The sequence below is a fragment of the Giraffa tippelskirchi genome, chromosome 2 (assembly GCF_054371585.1).
Source record: "Giraffa tippelskirchi isolate mGirTip1 chromosome 2, T2T-mGirTip1v1.2.pri, whole genome shotgun sequence".
Taxonomy (NCBI): domain Eukaryota; kingdom Metazoa; phylum Chordata; class Mammalia; order Artiodactyla; family Giraffidae; genus Giraffa; species Giraffa tippelskirchi.
Genome location: NC_137276.1, coordinates 62,764,620 through 62,785,827, shown reverse-complemented (window position 1 = coordinate 62,785,827; position 21,208 = coordinate 62,764,620). Strand labels below are relative to the sequence as shown.

Here is a 21,208-nt window from a genome sequence, read left to right as displayed (position 1 = left end):
ATTTAGTTAGAGGGCAGTGAGGAAAATACCGACTGTTTTGGGTTTTTTTTTTCCTGAAGAGTTATTTATTTTTGGCTGTGTTGGGTCTTCGTTGCTTTTCTCTAGTTGCAGTGAGCAGGGGCTACTCTTCACTGAGGTGCGAGGGCTTCTCATTGTGGTGGCCTCTCTTGTTTGAGGAGCAGGGACTCTGGGTGCTCAGGCTCAGTAGTTGTGGCACCTGGGCTTCGTTGTCACACATGTGGGATCATCCCACACCAGGGATTGAACCCATGTCCCCTGCATTGGCAGGTGAATCCTTAACCATTAGACTACCAGGGAAGTCCTAAAGACTGTTTTGATGCTGATGGGGCCTCTAGGATACTTTAAGTGATTCAACATTTATGGCACAGAGACAGCCTACATTTGATAACACTTTGATAGTGTACAAAGCACATTCATATGTATTGTTTCCTTATCATCTTGTTTGAGATAGATAGGATAGGTGGTAGAGTTGACCTATTTCTCTTAGCAATAATTAGCTTTCTTTTTTTTTTTTCTCATGTGCTTAATCCGTGGAGCTAGTCACCTTAATAGAGCCATAGAGGACTAGTTTATAGATATGTTAAAGAGATAATGAAAAGACTGAAAGATCTTTTTGAACTAATTATGGGAGAAAGTGGGTGGTGGAAAGTTATCTGTTCTGATGACCTGCTTTCTTGTTATTAATAAATTGGTGGCCACCCAGTGCACAGGTGTCCATGGTTGTGTCCACAGAAGAATCTGGAGTTGAGGGAGAGAATGCAGTATTTGCAAATCGAAGACTGTCCACAGTATCTTTATAAATAAAAGATCTGGTGAGCCAGGCTGCTCTGCTAACATTTATCTAGCCTAAGTGATACACTCAATGTCATGTTTTGTTAGAACAAGCAACTGCTGCCAAGGCAGGTTAACCCTAGTACTAAGGAAAGTATGTTGCATCAGGTGAGCTTGTTTGACATTAGAATTTGCCACCGATGTAGTTCACCTGCTCTTTAACCTGTTCGGTTGTATTCTTATTGATGCACATTTAAGTTTTGGGCAATTGGTCAAAATTTGAACCATTTAGGTGCTGGTGTTGTCTCATTACTTTATGGATTGTTTCATACCAAGAATATTGTTGACATATTTTAAAAATTTAATCTATATTTTTCAGATTATGAAGGCATTGCATTCTCATTTAAAAAAAAATCTGAAAAGTATGGAAAAGGATTGAGAAGAAAATAAAAATTATCTGAAGTTCTACTCTCCATGCTGTAATTCCTTCCAGTCATTTCCTTTTGTTTTTTAAAGTGGATATATATTGGCGAGAGACTGAGGTGTTTCATTGTTAGTGAAATATCTGAAGCATAGTAAAATTTTACATGGCTCTCCTGATATTGGGGAGCTTGCCTTGTGTACTGTGCTAATTAAGAATGGAATCTTTTTATTATGTCAGGTGCTGCAAACTCAAATACCTGCAGAGTCAGATAGAAAATGAGTGAATCAGGTGGGTTATAGGGCACCAGGGAGTGGTAGAGACTGTGGTCAACTGAAAAGTACAGGCCCTGATTGAAGAAAACTGTTATTATCTTCAGCTTATTGTTGCCACATGGAAACAGGGCCTAATGTTTCCAGATTTTCCTGATAATCAATAAAAGACAGAAATCTATATTTCTTTTTACATGAAATTTTCCATTTAAAAAGAATACTGAGCAGATCAAACAAAATAGGTCTGTGGGTTGCACTTGTCCCATGCACTCCCATTTTGTTATTCCTGATGTAAATACTTCTCAATCTTTCTCATAGCTCTCATAAGAAGAGCACTTTTAGAAAATATTTAAAGAAGAGTTGGATAAGGAATTTCTAAGAGTGGCTTTAGGAACTTTTAACTCTGTGTAGACACTGAGAGGGTTGCCTAGTATAGGAGTGAAAAACTCTAATACCCACAGGGACCAGACAGTGACATAAATGAATGAAATGGTCTGGATGTTAACATCTTAGAGAGTGATGCAGAAAGTATAGTCCCTATATGGGACATTTGGGGTTCCTACACATTGTTTTCTTACTGAAATTCAGATCTCATATGGCCAAAGCTTTTGATATTTTAAGAGATGTCAGAAATTTGAATCTTTGTGAAGTTTTTTTTTTTTTTAAGGACCAAACAAAAATCACCTTTGGCTCAAATTCTACACAAAGGCCATTAGTTTGCAACTTCTAGCTTAGATCACTGTTTCCCTGAGTATCCTACAAATCCTAATTCCACCATAGGCTAATAGGTGTTAAGAAAGAAATAATTCTTGATCAAATGAATTTGGAAAATGTGGATTAAACAAAATGAAGCAGATTTCCTCTGATTGAAGGTTATATAAGAACCTTAAATATACTGACATGCCTTGTAAATTCCTAAGAAGAACATGCAGCCTATAGACTCCATAGTTTCAGTTGTCTTGTCTCCACTCATTTCCCCCAGTACTCTTCTTGTCTCTTGAGAAAGAGGTGGCTTTCTGATAAAGGCTGGTCTCTATCTGCTCTTCAAATTCTATCCCTACCTTTTCAGGAACCTTGCTTCATAACCAGAGTCTTGCTTCCTGCCTCTTTTCTTTCACTCTGTCAACATGCTTGATTTTCTCCTATTTAAACAAAATAAATAACACTTTCCCTACATCATACACAAATATTAATACCAAACAAATTATGGACCTAAATATAAGAGCTTAAATTATAAATAAAAAAATAAAGAGGAATAAGTCTTTCTGACCTTGGTTAGGCAAAACCTAAGATACTTTATCAAAAGCACAAGCAACAAAAGAAAAAGATAAACTGAACTTCATCAAAATTAAAAGCTTTTGTGTTGCAAAAGACACTATCAAGAAAGTGAAAAGATGACTCACAGACTGGGAGGAAGTATTTGCAAAGGACATATCAACTAATTAAAATATGAGTCAAGAATTTATTATTTTTATTTATTTATTGGTTGTGCAATTTGACTTGTGGGGTCTTAGTTCCCTGTCATTGGTGGTGAAAATGCAAAGTCCTAACCAACAGACCACCAGGGAATTCCCCTGAATAATGGGTTTAAATAGACATTTCTTCAAAGAAGATATGAATATGGTCAATAAGCACGTGTAGTGATGTTCAACATAATTAGCCATTAGGAACATGGAAATTAAAACCATAGTGAGACACCACTGTACTAGAATGGCTATAGTAATAAGAAAGGCAAACGATACCAAGTATTGCCAAGGATGTGGAGAAATTTGAACTCTCAGACATTGCTTGTGGGAATGATCCAACAATTAATTCTACATCTAGGTATCTACTCAAGAGAAATGAAAACATATGTCCACACAAAAACATTTACATTAATGTTCATAGTAGTATTGTTCATAATAGCTACAGTGGAAATAATACAGATGTCCATCATCTGATGACTGATAATAAAAATGTAGTATAACCATACAATGGAAAACTGTTTGTCAATGGAAAACAATGAAGTACTGATGCATGTTATAACATGAAAGAAACTATTCATTAAAGACCACATATTGTATGACTTCATTTATATCAAATACCTACAGTAGACAAATCTATAGAGACAGAAAGTAGATTAGTGGTTGCCTAAGGCTGGATGGAGGTGGGAAAGGGTTGGGGATAAATGAAGGGGGTGGCTGCTAATCAGTTTCTTTTGGGGGTGATGAAAACGTTCAAAAATTGATTGTGGTGATGGTTGTGGTGGTGTTGTTCAGTCTTGTCGAACTCTTTGCGACCCCATGGACTCAGCATGTCAGGCTTTGCTGTCTTTTACTGTCTTCTGAGTTTGCTCAAACTTATGTCCATTAAGTTGATGATGCCATCCAAGCATCTCATCCTCTGTCACCCCCTTCTGCTCCTGCCCTCAATCTTTTCCAGCATCAGTGTCTTTTCCAGTGAGTCAGCTCTTCGCATTAGGTGGCCAAAGTATTGGAGCTTCAGCTTCAGCATCAGTCCTTCCAATGAATATTCAGGATTGATCTCCTTTAGGATTGACTGGTTTGATCTCCTTGCTGTCCAAGGGACTCTGAGGAGTCTCCTCCAGCACCACAGTTTGAAAGCATCAATTCTTCGGCTTTCAGCCTTCTTTATGGTTCAACTCTCACATTCATACATAATTACTGGAAAGACTACAGCTTTGACTATATGGACCTTTGTTGGCAAAGTGATGTCTTTGCTTTTTAATATGCTGTTCAGACTTGTCATAGCTTTTCTTCCAAGGAGCAAATGTCTTTTAATTTCATGGCTGCTGTCACTGTTCATAGTGATTTTGGAACCCAGGAAAATAAGGTCTGTCACTGTTTCTATTTTTTCCCATCTATTTGCCATGAAGTGGTGGAACTGGATGCCGTATCTTAGGTTTTTGAATGTTAAATTTTAAGCCAACTTTTTCACTCTTCTCTTTCACCTTCATCAGGAGGCTCTTTAGTTCCTCTTCACTTTCTGTCATTAGGGTGGCGTCATCTGCATATCTGACATTATTGGTATTTCTCCTGGCAATCTTGATTCCAGCTTGTGCTTCATCTAGCCTGGCATTTCACATGATGTATTCTGCATGTAAGTTGAATAAGCAGGGTGACAGTATACAGGTGATGGTTGTACAACTCTGTAAATGTACTGGGAACCATTAACCTTTCTCTAGAGTTGACACTATTTTTCACTTTCTTGAAACTCTATCCCTTTGGCTTTCATGACACAGTTCTACCATTCCCTGACCCTGCACTCACACATTCCTTTCTCAGCTCTTTTCATCAGCTGATTTCTTCCACCAGCCACAACCTATTTCTTCAACCCAGTCAATTAAACTGAGGAATCATCTCTATGATTTCTCCTTGAACATTTGCTTATCTGTATCTGAACATCCCATAGATAAGAATTAATTTCTCTTTTGGAGCTGGCTGTCATCTTCCATTACAGGTATTACTATTGCAGGAAGGGGGACCCCTCCAGGGCCCAAAAGTGGGCCCTAACACTTGGAAGTGAATTGTCCAAGTGAATTCAATTCTAACACTTGGAAGTGAATTGTCCAAGGAGACACATGAACTGACAAAGCAAGAGATTTTATTGGGGAGGATTTTATCCAAACGGAGAGCAGTAGGGTAAGGGAACCCAGGAGAACCGCTGTGCCACATGGCTGGCAGTCTCGGGTTTTATGGTGATGAGATTAGTTTCCTAGTTGTCTTTGGCCAATCATTCTGACTTAGAGTCCTTCCTGGTGGCGCACACATTGCTTAGCCAAGATGGATGCCAGCAAGAAGGATTTGGGGAGGTGGTCAGACATGTGATGTCTCCTTTTGACCTTTCCTGAATTCTGGTTGGTGGTGGCTTATTAGTTCCGTGTTCCTTACAAGACCTCCTGTCATAAAATAACTCACGTAAATGTTTACTGTGGTGCCTGGCCAGGGTGGGCAGTTTCAGTCAGTGTGCTTCACCTAACATTACCAAGTCACTTGAGTCAGAAGTCTGGGCATCTCAGTTGCCCTCTATTTGGACTGAGTGTCATGTTAGATGGATTTCTTACATCTGCCCTCATATCCATCTGTACTGTTGCTGCTTTAGTTCACTTTTAGTTTATCTTTTACTGAGACTCTAAGCTCCCTGAGGTCAGGGGCCACATGTATTTTCGTCATCACTGTCTTAATACTTGGCACATGGTATGTTATATAAATATTTGATTGAATAAATGAACTAAGAAATGAACTTGTATTCCTAGTTTTTCTCCCTCTGCCCCATTGTTTCTCCTGAGTTTTTCTTGTTGAAGTATAAACCTAATATGTCTTTTGCTTAGAACCATAAAATAATTTCCCACTGCTTTAGAGAATGAAGTCTAAGTACATTGCACATAGGGCCCTCCGTGATGTGGCATTTTTTGTTTCTCCAGCTTCCTACTCACTATACCTCTTCTCCACCCTATACCGTTTGTTCCAGCTGGGTGGGTCTGTGTCCTCTGAACTGGCCGTAATTTCACATATGCTTCTCCACCATTGGAAACCTCTTCTTTCTTCCCCAAATCCCATCACTCTTGGAGAACTCTTATCGGCCTTCTTAGAGTTTCCTTTTGTCTGTGAAACTTGGATGTAACTCTGTTAGAGCATTATCTTGTCTTACAATGATTTATTTAAGCATTTGTCTTGTCGGTGAAGGGCAAGGCCTGCCTCTCACTTATTTTTTTGTGCTCCCATCACACACAGTGTTGTGCATGGCTATTACGTACGAAGTTCTCAGTAAGTGCTTGATTAAATGAATGAATTAGAAATCAGAGTAGATTAAAGAGTCCTAATTTTTCTGGTATATGTGACTTTTTAAAAACTTGGTTCTGGGACTTGCCTGTTGGTTCAGTGGTTAGGAATCCAGATCCATGGTCTGGGAAGATTCCACATGATGCATGGCAACTAAGTCCCTGTGCCACAACTACCAAAGCCCATGCTCTGTACAACAGGAGATGCCACCTCAATGAGAAGCCTGCACAATGAGAGTAGCCCCCACTCACTGCGACTAGAGAAAGCCTGTACGCAGTACGGAAAACCCAGGGTAGCCAAAAATAAATTGTAAAACTAAATAAATAGACATTTGGCTCTAGTGTGTCGTTTTTTTGTTTTTTTTTTAAACCCTGCTTCTGCTTTTATTTATTTATTTTTATTTTTTAGCCACTCTGGGCAGCATGTGGGATTTTAGTTCCCTGACCAGGGATTGAATTCCCAGCCCCTGTACTGCAAGCATGGAGTTTTGACCACCGGACCACCAGGGAAGTCCCTGGTGTGTCATCTTTGAATGGTACAAAAGGAACCAGTGAGTGGGTGGATGGATCACAAGTCCATTCCAACCACTGTAGGAAAACATGAAAAGTGTTTCTGATATTGAGACACACACATTTTCACTACCCTGTATGACCCACACATAGTATTGGACATAGCTACGTATCAGAATGGGCTTCCCAGGTGGCTTAGTAGTTGAGAATCCACCTGCCAAGCAGGAGATGCAGGTTCGATCCCTGGGTTGGGAAGATACTCTGGAAAAGGAAATGGCAACCCACTTCAGTATTCTTGCCTGAAAAGTCCCATGGGCAAAGGAGCCTGGTGGGCTACAGTCCATGGGGTCACAAAGAATCGGACATGTTGTTGTTGTTCTGGTGTCATATCTTTTTGCTTTTTCATTTTGTTAGTGACTCAGTAACAACAACAACCTATCAGAATGGCTGTTCCAAATAATAGATTGATCAGCCTCATACTGAGCCAAACTAATAGGCAGATGAATGCATATTCCCTTGTCTGGTCACAATCAATAGGTCAGTCAGTTGACCTCATACCTTGGCTCGGCCCACTGTCACCTTAACTGTATGTTAGGGTTACGTTTTCATCATTTGTATCTTCTTGTCTAAATACATTAGCAACTTCTGTTGATTACCATCTCCCTGCCTCCATTTTAATATAATGCCCTATAGTTACCACGTGTACAGTACAAATCACTAACACAAGTCCTACTTGCTGTGTTTTGTGTTCCAGTTTTCTTACACTTGGTCTCGCTAAAGGAGACATCTACATTAACATACTTTTTAGTCTGGGAAGCCTTTTTTTTTTTTTTGCTAAAAAGAAACCAAATCTCTGTATTATTGAACCAAATTGAGGTAGATAGTGATAAAAGAGTATAACAACAGCTGAAGACAAAAGGCTTCTTGCAAATAACTTGGAACTAAAGTCAGATAGTGAACAAAAGATATTTAAATTAACTATGGAACAAAGTAAGAGCTCTTCAAAAGAAACAAGGCTTCCTGCCAAGCCCCTAAAAATGCCCCCAGGTCTTTTACTTATTCACTACCATTATTTCAGTTATATGTCTAAGGATGCTTTATTTCTTATCTCATTCTCTTCCCACCACCTAACAGACACATAGTTGGCACTTACTGCCTATTCATTGAATGAAGTGGAATTGGGCCTCAAGAGTTAGAAGCAATTCTCTGAAGAAGAAAATAAAAGAAATTATTTTAGCATTGAATAGAATCAAAAAATTTGAGTTTAAGCAAAATAATGCAGTTTGGAAGACATAAAATGTATTTACTGTAAAGCTGGATTACTTGGAAAGGGTTGTTGTTGAATGCTGACCTGGAAAACCTGCTCAGGATTTAAGACTATAATATAAAACTAAGACCTATATGTCATTCTTTTTTATTCATTTTTAAAAAAATCCCTTACCATACAGATTCTTTTTCCCCCCCAGAGGGAATAAGGCTTATTTTAAGGTTGAAAAAATCAGGCATCTACTTCAGGCATCTCACAGTCATAAAACATACAGATAAAATGTGTAGGAAATGAGAGCTTTTACATTTTGTATTTATTAATTGTTTTATACCTTCTCTTGCTCACCAAAAGAATTTGAGGTAGAAAATGAGATCGTAAGGTAGAGAAAATAAATTTTCTTCATCAGAGAGCTAAAAGAGAGTTTGGTCAACACAGAGGAGACAAGTAGGGACACCCTTAAAGAGATCATGTAGTATGGAAGAAATAATTGGGTAATTTAATGATTTATTTGAGGTCACATGGTCATTTATTTGGAGCAGGAAATGGTAATCTACTCCAGTATTCTTGCCTGGGAAAAGCTGTAACTAGAAATCAAATCACCAAATTCCCACACATGGGCTCTTAACATGTATGTAGCAAACATTTGACATAATTAGTCAAGAATTTTGATGACCTGGTACTGCACAGGTTCAAGAAGCATTTGTCAAGATTACCACTGACCAGTCTGCTCAGTTGTAGCCTGTATTAGGAAATCATGTGCTTCCCCATATTAACGTTGATCTCCAGGAATAATGTTTTCCTACAAGCCGTGAAGATTCTTGCTAGTTAACAAAGGGCATTTTGTGAATCCCTTTCTGAATTGTTCTATTCTTCTTATTTGGAAAAAATGGCTCCTGTAGAAACTGTTTCTGTTTTGATAGTGTGGGGAGAGAGAAGGAAAGTGTTATCTCCTGGTTGATGGCTTAAAAACAGGAAGTTTTGTCTCTGGCTCTCCTCTGTAGACTTTGTCAGCTGTTTACACATAGGAGATGCCTTTCTGGTCCTGCATATCTTTAGAAACTGGCTTCTTTGAAGTTCTTGACTTGATACTTGATGAAGTGATGGAACACTGAATTGAAAAGATCCAGATCTAGAACAAAGGATGACAGCCTTTGAATAAATGGGCAGGTTAAGTTACATAATCCTCTCTGCCTTCACTTGGTATACAAAGCCCTTCCCAGGCTGACTCCAGTTTGCCTTTCTAGCTTCATTTCCTTTGCTGAAGCCACACCAGCCTGTTTTTCTTGTCTAGTTAACCTAACCATGTGCTCAAACACTTCTGAGCCTTGGCCTGTGCTCTTCTTTGTGCTTGGTCTCTCTGATCCCTCTCTCCTCCACCTGGCAACTGCTGTCTCTCCAGGCCCAGCTCCCTTCTTCTGTGAAGACACCAAGTAGAAAAGGCAAAAAGCAACATTTATCTAGCAGATGTGTGAAGAGTGAATTTAGGAAGTCTGGAGGCAGGAAGACCAGTTTAGGAAATGGTGCAAGTCCCATAGACCTAAGTTGTCCAGTATGGTAGCTGCTAGCCACAGCTACCATAAATTCAAATTAAATGAAAGAAGACAATTTGAAAAGGTTATATGCCATGTGTGTCTAACTATATGATGTTCAGGAAAAGGCAAAACTGTAAAGACAGTAAAAAGGTCAGTGTTTTCCAGGGGTTTTGTGTGGAGAGGGATGAAAAGGCAGAACACAGGATTTTTAGGGCAATACCCTGCTTGATACCATGATGATGGATACCTGTCAATATACATGTGTCTAAATCCATAGAACACCAAGAGAGGAGTGTAATGTAAACTATGAATTTGGGGTGATTATGATGTGTCAATGGTAGATTCATCAGTTTTAACAAATGTACCATTCTGGTGGGAGGTGTTGATAATAGGGGAGGCTATTGGTATGGGGACGACAGAGGATGAGATGGTTGGATGGCATCACCGATGCAATGGACATGAGTTTGGGTGGGCTCCGGGAGTTGGTGATGGACAGGGAAGCCTGGTGTGCTGCAGACCATGGGGTCTCAAAGAGTCAGACACGACTGAGCAACTGAACTGAACTGAATCGGTATGGGGGCAAGGAGTGTATGGGAAATCGCTGTATCTTTTCCTTAATTTTGCTGTAAACCTAAAATGACTGTTTAAAAAATAGTCATATCTCCCAGTTCATCCCAGACATAAAGCATGTGTAAAAATAGATAGCTCCCTGTATAGCCTAGGGAGCTCAGCTTGGTGCTCTGTGATGATCTAGATGGGTGGGGTGGAGTGGGAGGGAGGTTCAAGTGGGAGTTATATGTATGTATACACAGAGCTGATTCACTTCATTGTACAACAGAAACTAACACAACAGTTTCAGTTCAGTCCTTCAGTCGTGTCTGACTCTTTGAGACCCCATGGTCTGCAGCACGCCAGGCTTCCCTGTCCATCACCAACTCCCAGAGCTTGCTCAAACTTATGTCCATTGGGTCGGTGATGCCATCCAACCATCTCATCGTTTGTCAGCCCCTTCTCTTCCCGCCTTCAATCTTTCCCAGCCTCAGGGTCTTTTCAAATGAGTCAGTTCTTCGCATCAGGTGGCCAAAGTATTGGAGTTTCAGCTTCAGGATCAGTCCTTCCAATGAATATTCAGGACTGATGGCCTTTGGGATCGACTTGTTTGATCTCTTTGCAGTCCAAGGAACTCTCAAGAGTCTTTTCCAACACCACAGTTCAAAAGCATCAATTCTGCGGCACTCAGCTTTTATAGTCCAACTCTCACATCCATGCATGATTACTGGAAAAACCATAGTTTTGACTAGATGGACCTTGTTGGCAAAAGAACGTCTCTGCTTTTTAATATGCTGTCTAGGTTGGTCATAGCTTTTCTTCCAAGGAACAAGCATCTTTTAATTTCATGACTGCATTCACCATCTGCAGTGATTTTGGAGCCCCCAAAAATAAAAGTGTCATTGTTTCCATTATTTCCCAATCTATTTGCCATGAAGTGATGGGACCAGATGCCATGATTTAGTTTTCTGAATGTTGAGTTTTAAGCCAACTTTTTCACTCTCCTCTTTCACTTTCATCAAGAGGCTCTTTAGTTCTTCTTCACTTTGTGCCATAAAGATGGTGTCATCTGCATATCTGAGGTTATTGGTATTTCTCCTGGCAATCTTGAGTCCAGCTTGTGTTTCATCCAGCTTGGCATTTCACATAAGGTACTCTGCATATAAGTTAAGTAAGCAGGGTGATAAAATACAGCCTTGATGTACTCCTTTCCCAATTTGGAACAAAATATCATAAAGCAATTCTATTCCAATGAAAAATAATAAAAAAGGTTAAATTTAATGAAAGTGAAATAAAAGTAATAATTCAGTTCCTCACTTACACTAGCCATATTTCAAGTGCTCAGTAGCCACACATGGTTAATGGCTGCTGTATTGGGTGGCACAAATTAAATAGAACATAAATAGAGCATTTCCATTGTAATGGAAAGTTCTATTGGACAGCATTGCCAAAAATCAATTCCCCAAGAAGAAATGGCATTCATTCTACATAAACATATTTTATGTGTTATACCTTAAAAAGAGGACCATTCATTCTATGTAACCTAATTATAGGCTGAGTGTATTGAAGATCAGAGCAATTATGGATACTATCACTGCAGTTATGAATGCAGCTTAAAATAATCAGATTTAGTGCCCATCACTTAAATATTTAATTAAAGCTTTTAAATAAATAGCCCTTGAGTATGTTTTTATAATCTATTTCTCTTCTTCATTTACCTTTATCTTTACAAAAGAGACAAAATATTTTAATAGAATTCATTTTTTTTTTTTTTTTACGAATGGAGGTGATTTATTAACCCAGCATCATTTGTTCTAATGCTTCTTGTTGGCAGCTGCCACTTGTCCAGCGATTCTGTCCAGATCTCTCTGTCCCTGAGGCATCAGTTTGCGGCCCCCATCTTGGTCCTTTTCCACCATTTTCAGCCCCTCCAGGGCTTGGAGGACCCGCTGGGCCATGCTCTTGGAGCCTCTGCTGAAGTGGCTGGGCATGACACCGTTCCTCTGACACCCTCCATAGATCTTGGTCATGGAGCCAACCCCAGTGCCACCCCGGAGGTACAGGTGCCATGCCGTGGAAGCAGCTCGTGTGTAGAACCAGTTCTCATCGTAGGGAGCAAGTTCTTTATGCTTGGCCAGCTTGACAGTGTCCACCCATTCAGGGACTTTCAGCTTCCCGGACTTTTTGAGGAAGGCTGCCAGAGCTCTGACGAACTCTTGCTGGTTCACGTCTTTTACGGTAACTCCAGGCATCGTGCGGCATCTGTGCTGCCAGCCAGGGAAAAGGCTAGAATTCATTTCTTAAAAAACATTTATTTATTTATTTGTCTTTGCCAGATCTTAGTTGCAGCATGTGTGATTTCTGTCTTCATTGAAGCATGCAGGTTCTTTGGCTGTGGCATGTGGGATCTAGTTCCCTGACCAGGGATTGAACCCAGGCCACCTGCATTGGGAGCTCAGAGTCTTAGCCACTGGACCACCAGGGAAGTCCCAATAGAATTCATTCGTTAGTTAGTAATTACCTCTACTGGGTTCAGAATACTTGCTATTTGAAAAACTACTTCAGTGGTTTTGCCTGGTGTACTCATGATTGTTTTATCTTTTTATCTTAAATCTTTGCCATATATCAGCCTTCTGGCATTGCTGCCTTTGAAGACAGTTTACTTAATTGACCTACATGTCATTTCAATTTTTTCTTTCTCAGTCCACTCCCTAACCCTTACTTCACTCATTCCCAGAGCAAGTCCCATTAACTCTTCCTCCAAGAAAATGAATTCTCCATTTCTACTTTCATGTCTTGTTTTAAGTCACTACTATCATTCCTCTGGATGACTACAGTAGCCTCCTAACTGGTCATTCTGCTTCCTCTTGCCTGCAACTATCACTTTTCCTTATAACAGGCAAAATGACCTTAAAAAAAAATCAGGACTTCCCTGGTTGCCCAGTGGATAAGAGTCCACCTGCCAGTGCAGGAGACAGGGGTTCGATCCCTGGATTGGGAAGATTCTACCCAGTGCAGCCAAAACTTAAAAAAGAAATCAGATCAAGTCAGTCTCTTGTTTAGCTCTCCTGCTTCTTGTTGTACTTAGAAAAGATTCCAAATATCTTAACCTGACCTTAAAAAGCTGTTTGTGATCTAATCCCCCTGCCTTCTTACCCAGCCTTATCACCACACCCCTCCTCACTGAGCTTTAGCCAGCCACTCTGGCCTGTTTAGGGCTCTTTGGGTATACCCAAACTTTCCTGCCTTGGGTCTTTTTCTTGCTTCTCCCTCTGGATTATTCTTTCCCAGCTCCTGCACGAGTAGTTCTTCAGCTTCAGAGTCTCAGCTCCAGTGTTACTTCTTTGTCCTCTCTGTGGTTCCCAGCTACTCACTCCAGTATTCTTGCCTGGAGAATTTCATGGACAGAGGAACCTGATGGGTTGTAGTCCATGGGGTCGCAAAGAGTTGCACACAACTGAGCTACTAACACTTTCACTTTACACTTTCTTTCACTTTTCATTCCAACTGCATACTCTTTATAGCATCATCTTTACTAAAACCTGGCATGGTATTTTTTTTTTTGTTGTTTATGTATATGTTTACTTGTGTGCTGTCTCTGTCTACTCCCACTAGGATATAACTTCCATGAGGGCAGGAAACTTTATTTTTACTTCTGCTTTGTGTAAACTACCTAGACAGTGACTGCACATGCAGTTGCATTCAGTAAATGTTTATAATGTTGAATAACTGAATACTTTCTAAAGGAGATATAAGAGGAACTCCCCCCACTCCCCCAGTTCACTCACTCTTTCTCTGCTCTTGTCTCTGTCTAGCTCTCTCTCTCTATATGTACACATGGTGTGTAAGATAAAAGGGATTGCCATTTATCTAAGTGTGAATATCTTTCTAAGCCCTTTATGTTTAGTATGAACTAGTGACTTTTTTGCTGAACTTCATCTTTTCCTTCATGAAGTCATGGCCTACAGCTTTTTGAATGGCTAAGTTTTGTTGGAAACTATGGTGAACAATACATCTGGAAATATTCTGTCATGTTTTGATCTGAGAAACTCTAGAGAACTAGCTGCTGATCTGAAAGGCTTTTATTATGATACAGACTGTCTATTGTCTGCAAAAGCACTGGCTATTACACAGTGGTATATGTGTCTTGCTTTTTTCTGAGCTATTAACTTGAGAGAAAAAAACTTGTATTTATTAACTCATGCCTGACTGGTAATTCTTGAGAATTATTTATTGTATTATTTATTTTAGCTGCTTTACTGTGCATTTGGGATTTTTTAAACTAGTTTTTCTTCTTTAAACTCAATAAAAAGTGAAATAAATAATAAGATTGAGAAAATTTCCGTTCTGGGTTTTAAAAATTTCATAAATTTCTGCATTGAAATCTGGTTCATATTTGTGATTTAACATTTCTAAATAGTTTTATATTGATAAAAGGGTAAATTTCACTACCCCTTATATCAAAGTTTGCTTCTTCTATATTACTTTGTAATATGATATAGTTAAAGAAAAATTGACATCCAAGCCCTACATAGGAATGATTTTGAAGAAAGGATAAGTATACATACCATTTGTAGTATAGTAAATACATGTACAGATACAATATGGTTAATGTGACAGTATTTTAAATTAAAAAAATTTTTTTGACCATTACTTTTTGGAAAGATTTTGGTATAAAATGACAGATAATTACTAAAATCATTTGATAGGAAATAATTGCACCTAAGTAACCCAGAGTAATATGTTAATATTACTTTTTTTTTTTTTTTTTATAAATTTATTTATTTTAGTTGGGGGCCAATCACTTCACAACATTGCAATAGTTTTTCCCATACATTGACATGAATCTGCCATGGGTTTACATGTGTTCCCCCTCCTGGACCCCCCACCCACCTCCCTCCCCATCCCATCCTTCTGGATCATCCCATTGCCCCGGCCCTGAGCCCTTGTCTCATGCATCGAACATGGAATGGTGTTCTGTTTCACATATGATAATATACATGTTTCAATGCTATTCTCCCAGAACGTCCCACCCTCACCTTCTCCCTCAGAGTCCATAAAATTGTTCCATGCATCTGTGTCTCAATATTACTTTTTAAAATATAAAAATTTTATATTCACATTTCAGAAAATTAGAAGACAGAGCATACAGATACAGATTCACTCAAAATTTTGCAAGCATTAATAAACACATTTTGTTTTATATTCTTTCAGGGTTTTGGCCTTATACATAATGATTTGGGGGTTTGTTTTAATCATAGTGTACTTATTATTTTTTATTTATTCTTTTGAATGAATTATAACATCATAAACATTTTCCCATAGTGCTGAATCTTTATAACCATTGTTTTAATGGCTGCATAGTACTAAGTCTAAAGATATAGCTTAATTTAATTAACTGTTCCTCGTTGTTGGATACGTTTTTTTAAAATGTTTTTGCTTTTTTAACTAGCATGATAGTGAATATTTTTAAAAATATTGTGATTACCATGCTTGGTATTATTGCTTATAGTGTATATTCTCATAAGTGGAATTCTTAGGACAGTTTCATTTCTTAACACATATTAGCAAATGCTTTTCCAAAGAGAATATTTCAGTTTACATTGCCACCAGCAGGGGATAAAACTATCTATTCCACTACAGCATGTAGCATTATGTATAATTTCTTTTTAAGAAAAAAGTCTTTCTTTATGACTGTGTGGATCACAACTGCGGAAAATTCCTCAAGAGGTGGGAATACCAGACCACCTGACCTGCCTCCTGAGAAATCTGTATGCAGGTCAAAAAGCAACAGTTAGAACTGGACATGGAACAACAGACTGGTTCCAAATCTGGCAAGGAGTACGTCAAAGCTATATATTGTCACCCTGCTTATTTAACCTATATGCAGAGTACATCATGAGAAATGCTGGGCTGGAAGAAGCACAAGCTGGAATCAAGATTGCCGGGAGAAATATCAATAACCTCAGATTTGCAGATGACACCACCCTTATGGCAGAAAGCGAAGAAGAACTAAAGAACCTTTTAATGAAAGTGAAAGAGGAGAGTGAAAAGTTGGCTTTAAGCTCAACATTCAAAAAACGAAGATCATTGCATCCAGTCCCATCATTTCATGGCAAATAGGTGGGGAAACAATGGAAACAGTGACAGACTTTATTTTCTTGGGCGCAAAATCACTGCAGATGGTGACTGCAGCCATGAAATCAAAAGACGCTTGCTCCTTGAAAGAAAAGCTATGACCAACCTAGACAGCATATTAAAATGCAGAGGCATTACTTTACCAAGAAAGGTGCCTATAGTCAAAGATATGGATTTTCCAGTAGTCATGTATGGATGAGAGAGTTGGACTATAAAGAAAGCTGAGCACCGAAGAATTGATGCTTTTGAACTGTGGTGTTGGACAAGACTCTGGAGAGTCCCTTGGACTGCAAGGAGATCAAACCTGTCAATCCCAAATGTTCATTGGAAGGACTGATGCTGAAGCTGAAACTCCAATACTTTGGCCACCTGATGTGAAGAACTGACTCCTTGAAAAAGACCCTAATGCTGGGGAAGATTGAAGGTGGGAGGAGAAGGGAATGACAGAGGATGAGATGGTTGGATGGCATCACTGACTTGATGGACATGAGTTTGAGTAAGCTCTGGGAGTTGGTGATGGACAGGGAAGCCTGGTGTGCTGTAGTCCATGGGCTCTCAAAGAGTTGGACACTACTGAGCGACTGAACTGATGATTAGGGAAAACATCATGTTGATTACTAGTTAAGCTGTGTATTTTCATATGTTTGGTTCTAGTTTCAGAGTTATGATTGCTTCACATATTTTCCCAGTTCCAGTAATGTCAATTATTTTCTGAACAGACATTTTAACTTACCTAACTGGATTCATCACTTCGTGTAGTCTTTCAGAGATGTGGCAGTTTATGATTAAACATAAATACACACACACATACGTATTCTCAATAATGAATTTTTTTTTCCCCCTCACTGTGCTCAATGATGCCTTCAAATTAATTACTCTAGAGAAGGGGTTATACTTTATGTTTGCACTCCATATTGTTACCCAAGTGTATTATGGAAGGAAGTATAGGAGCAATCCTGATAATTAAAAAAAAAACTAGAAATCTTCTTCAAATCCAGAAGCTTTTAAATGATAGATTATTTGTGATTTTTCCCATATGTTTAAGTAACAGTTTTAAAGTCTGAGAATTTATAGTTGAATTGTGAATCTTTTTTCCCTGTAGGTTGGAAAAGAGACTGTTCAAACCACTGAGGATCAGATTTTGAAGAGAGATATGCCACCAGCATTTATTAAGTAAGTAATTAAACATTCTTCTATTGCTAAGCAGAATAGTCTTTTTGATAGGAAAGGAAAAATAGTGATTGTAGAAGGAAATTTTAAAATATAAAGCTCTGTTTACAGTTGAAATTTCAGTTTTTCATTTTTCAACACTGAAGTTTTCTACTGTTGATTTTGTTCATTGGTGTTAAACATTTCTGACATAATTTTTAATCAAACTATGACTTCTGAATTTTGTTTTTAAGAGTGGAAATGATTTAGAAACATTCTGATATTAGCATGCAGGAGTCTGGATTATGTACTAAATACTTTTGCTCAGAAATAACGGTAGATACAAACTTAAAAAAAAAATTGTAACATATTTCAGTAGCATTTTAAATTTAAATTTCTAAATATTTCGACCGATCCTGTCTAAAGTAAGCAGAGTTACTAACTTTTGATTAGTTAAAGCTTCTTTATGACAGTCAAGTCCTAAGTAAAAGTAAAGGCTGATGCATAAGACCAAAAGAAAAAAAAACAGAACCTCTACAAGTCATTAAGAAGAAGATGGCTATTCAGTTAAAAAACAAGAGGCAAAGAATTTGAATAGGCAGTTCAAACGAGAGGAAATACAAATAGCCAGTAAACCTCTGAGAAAGTGCTCTATGTCACTAGTCACCAGAAAAGCACAAATTGTTCTATTATAAGCTCCTAAATTAAGAAGTCTGATGTTGTCAGCTGTTAGTGTAGATGTGGAGTAACTGGAACACCCATATGCTGCTGTTGGGAATGTAAATTGATACAACCACTTTGAGAAACAATGTGTCATTAGTAAAGCAGAAGATAGGCAATTTCACTGCCTCTCAGTATGTTCCCTAAAGAAACTTATATCCTTGTACGCTAGGATCTATATACAAGAATAGTGTTATCAACATTGTTCATGATATAATTTGTTTATCTACATTGGAATGGATAAAAACAATCATGGTATAGTCATCAGTTGAATATTAGTAGTAAAAAGGAATGAGAATATTTCATTTTAAAATGGTCGATTTTATGAATTTAAAAAAAGCATGAATGAATCTCAAAAATAATTAGGGAAGTGAATGATAGAGATATAGATATATAGGTTGTTGCTGTTGTTCAGTCGCTAAGTCCTGTCCAACTTTTGGCGACCTCATGAACTGCAGCATGCCAGGCTTCCCTGTCCTTCATATCTTCCAGAGTTTGCTCAAATTCATGTCCACTGAGTTGGTGATGCTATCTAACCATCTCATCATATGTAGGTAGATTCCATTTATTTAAAGTTCAAAACCGTGTGGAAATAAATTGTGTTGTTTAAGGATGCCTGTAAGGTAAAAAGATAAAGGTGAACAAAGAAATAATGAACACAGAAGTCTGAGTAGTAGTGTTTCAAGGATGAAAAAGGAGGGCTATATCAGGGAGAGGAATCCACAGGCTTCTAAAGTGTTAATAATATTCTATTTCTTGATTTAACTGTTCAGTTACATGGGTGGTTATTTTGTAATTATACATAGACTTTTTCAATTTTCTGTATCTATATGTCACAATTCAAAATAAAGCAAAAAATGTTCCTTTATTTTTATCTTCCTTATGTTCTATTATTTTCATTGAACAGATGCAAAATTTCACCCATATTGGTGCCTTATTTCTAACTTACTTGAGTGGGTGCTTCTACAGAACTATGTTTTTGTTAATTCTGCAGAATGTTCATGTGTTAGGAAGTAAGGTACCAGAAGCATCTGTTTTTTGCAGTCTGTTTTGTGGGAGTATCTTTTCAAACTTGGCTTCCTTGGACTTGGTGGCCTCCTAGGTTCCTTCCAGGTCTAACCAGTATGAGCCTACTTTATGTGCCATTTCATCATCATGGTAATAATTATGAGTCCAATGCTGGCAGTTAAATGTATTATAATTAAACTTGCATTTACTTTACAATAAAAACACAACTCTAGCTTATACCCATTTGTCCCTCACTCCCTGGAACATACAGAGCATGGTGAATTGGACTTGATGAACCTATAAAAAGTTCTTTTCAACCTGTCACATTCAAATCTATGAATGTCATTTAATTGGTAAATGAATTTCTTCAGGAAACTGTATTCTGTTTGTTCCCAGAACTCAATCTGTAAAGAATCCGCCTGCAGTGCAGGAGACCCAGGTTCGATCCCTGGGTTGGGAAGATCCCCTGGAGAAGGAAATGGCAACCCACTCCAGTATCTTTGCCTGGAAAATCCCATGGACAGAGGAGCCTGGCGGGTTGCAGTCCACGGGGTTGCAAAGAGTAGGGCACGACTGAGCAACTAACAGTTCACACTTCACTTCCAGAGATAAACTTTTTAAATACGCTGTGTGCTCTCTCACAGGCTTCCTTGGGGACTTAGAAAAATTAAGGAGTACCCTAGTTGTGATGACATTCTCAAAAGAGTGGGTAACTTTAAAACAAAACAAAACTTCATTGATCACCCTTGGTGGTAACTAGGTCCCCAGCCCCTTACTCTGGTAATGGAAAATTTACAGAAAAGAGTTAAGCGTTTATCCTGTGTTTTCAGAGCTTCCTCAAAAAATTGAAAATAGAACTATCACATTATCCAGCAATTCAATTTCTGGGTATTTATGTTAAGGAAACAAAATTACTCATCTTGAAAATCTATCTGTACCCCATGTTCATTGCAGCATTGTTTACAATAGTTAAGATATGGAAACAATCTAAGTATTCATCAGTGGGTGAATTGATATAGAAGATGTGAGATATATATTATTCAGCCATAGAAAAGAAGTCTGCTGTTTGTAACAACATGGATTGACCCTGAGGGCTTATGCTAAGTGAAATATGTCAAAGAAAGACAAATATTGTTTGACTTATATGTGGAATATTTTGAAAAATGAATTCGTAGGTATAGAGAACAGATGGGTGATTATCAGAGGTGGGGAGGTGGAGGGCTGTGTCGAAAAGCACTAACTTCTAGTTATAAAATAAATAAGTCATGGGGATATAATGTAGAACATGGTGAATATAGTTAACAATACTGTATTGTATATTTGAAAGTTGCTAAGAGTAGATCTTAAAAGTTCTCATCAAAAGAGAAAAAAGATTATAACTATCCTTCCTCTCCTATGCGTACTTTATTTCACAATAACATAATAGCCCTAATTGATGATGGGAATTCTGACCAATAAATGTGGAATAAATGACAAATTAGAAGTCATCTTTGTGTAACATTTAATGAAACCATTGATTTAGGAAAGGATCATCAATGGATGAAACCATTTAGAGGTTTTAACCTTTATCATACTATGGGGGGAAGTCCCTGGTTTCCTTGAGGAGTCGGGGGAAAACATTGTGTTATGACTAACTGAAATAATTACTGAGCAGTTTTTTAAAAGTACATGTCTTAATATGCCACACTCTGAAATGTTACCTGAAAGTAACCTGGAGTACAGAAATAATATGACTGTGGTTATCAACCAGATATGGGGAAAAAAATAAATATTCTGTAGTTTAAAACATCAGGCCTTTTATGCTTTTCTTTAGAATGCAAAATGAAGCAAAAAATAGCTTTAGTAGATGCCTTGACTAGGATGGGGAGGGGACAGAGAGGGAAACAGATGGAAGCAATTAATGACATCCTTGGAACTGTTGAGTAGGACATTCTTTTGGGCTGTTTGGTTGATGTTTGGAAGTTTCCAGGGCATGATAGACTGGTGCTTCCTCTGCCTCCACTTTCACAAGGATTTCTAAATAGTGTCTGCTTTGGGAACACTGAAAAATAAGTTAAAAAATTTATTCTT

General features: G+C 38.2%; 1 protein-coding gene and 1 pseudogene across 3 annotated transcripts in view; one reads left to right on the top strand and one right to left on the bottom strand.

Moving 5' to 3' along the window:
- The window catches only part of VCL (vinculin), a 109,818-nt gene that overhangs the window by 23,100 nt on the left and 65,510 nt on the right, over positions 1–21,208 (top strand). For both annotated transcript variants that reach the window (XM_081563979.1, XM_081563968.1), the window contains exon 2: positions 17,364–17,434. In XM_081563979.1, coding sequence (XP_081420105.1) covers positions 17,364–17,434 — 71 coding nt within the window. The remainder of the gene's footprint in view (positions 1–17,363; positions 17,435–21,208) is intronic.
- LOC145536144 (small ribosomal subunit protein eS19 pseudogene) lies at positions 11,884–12,392 on the bottom strand (annotated as a pseudogene). The gene has a single exon (XR_014075668.1). The product of XR_014075668.1 is annotated as a small ribosomal subunit protein eS19 pseudogene (transcript).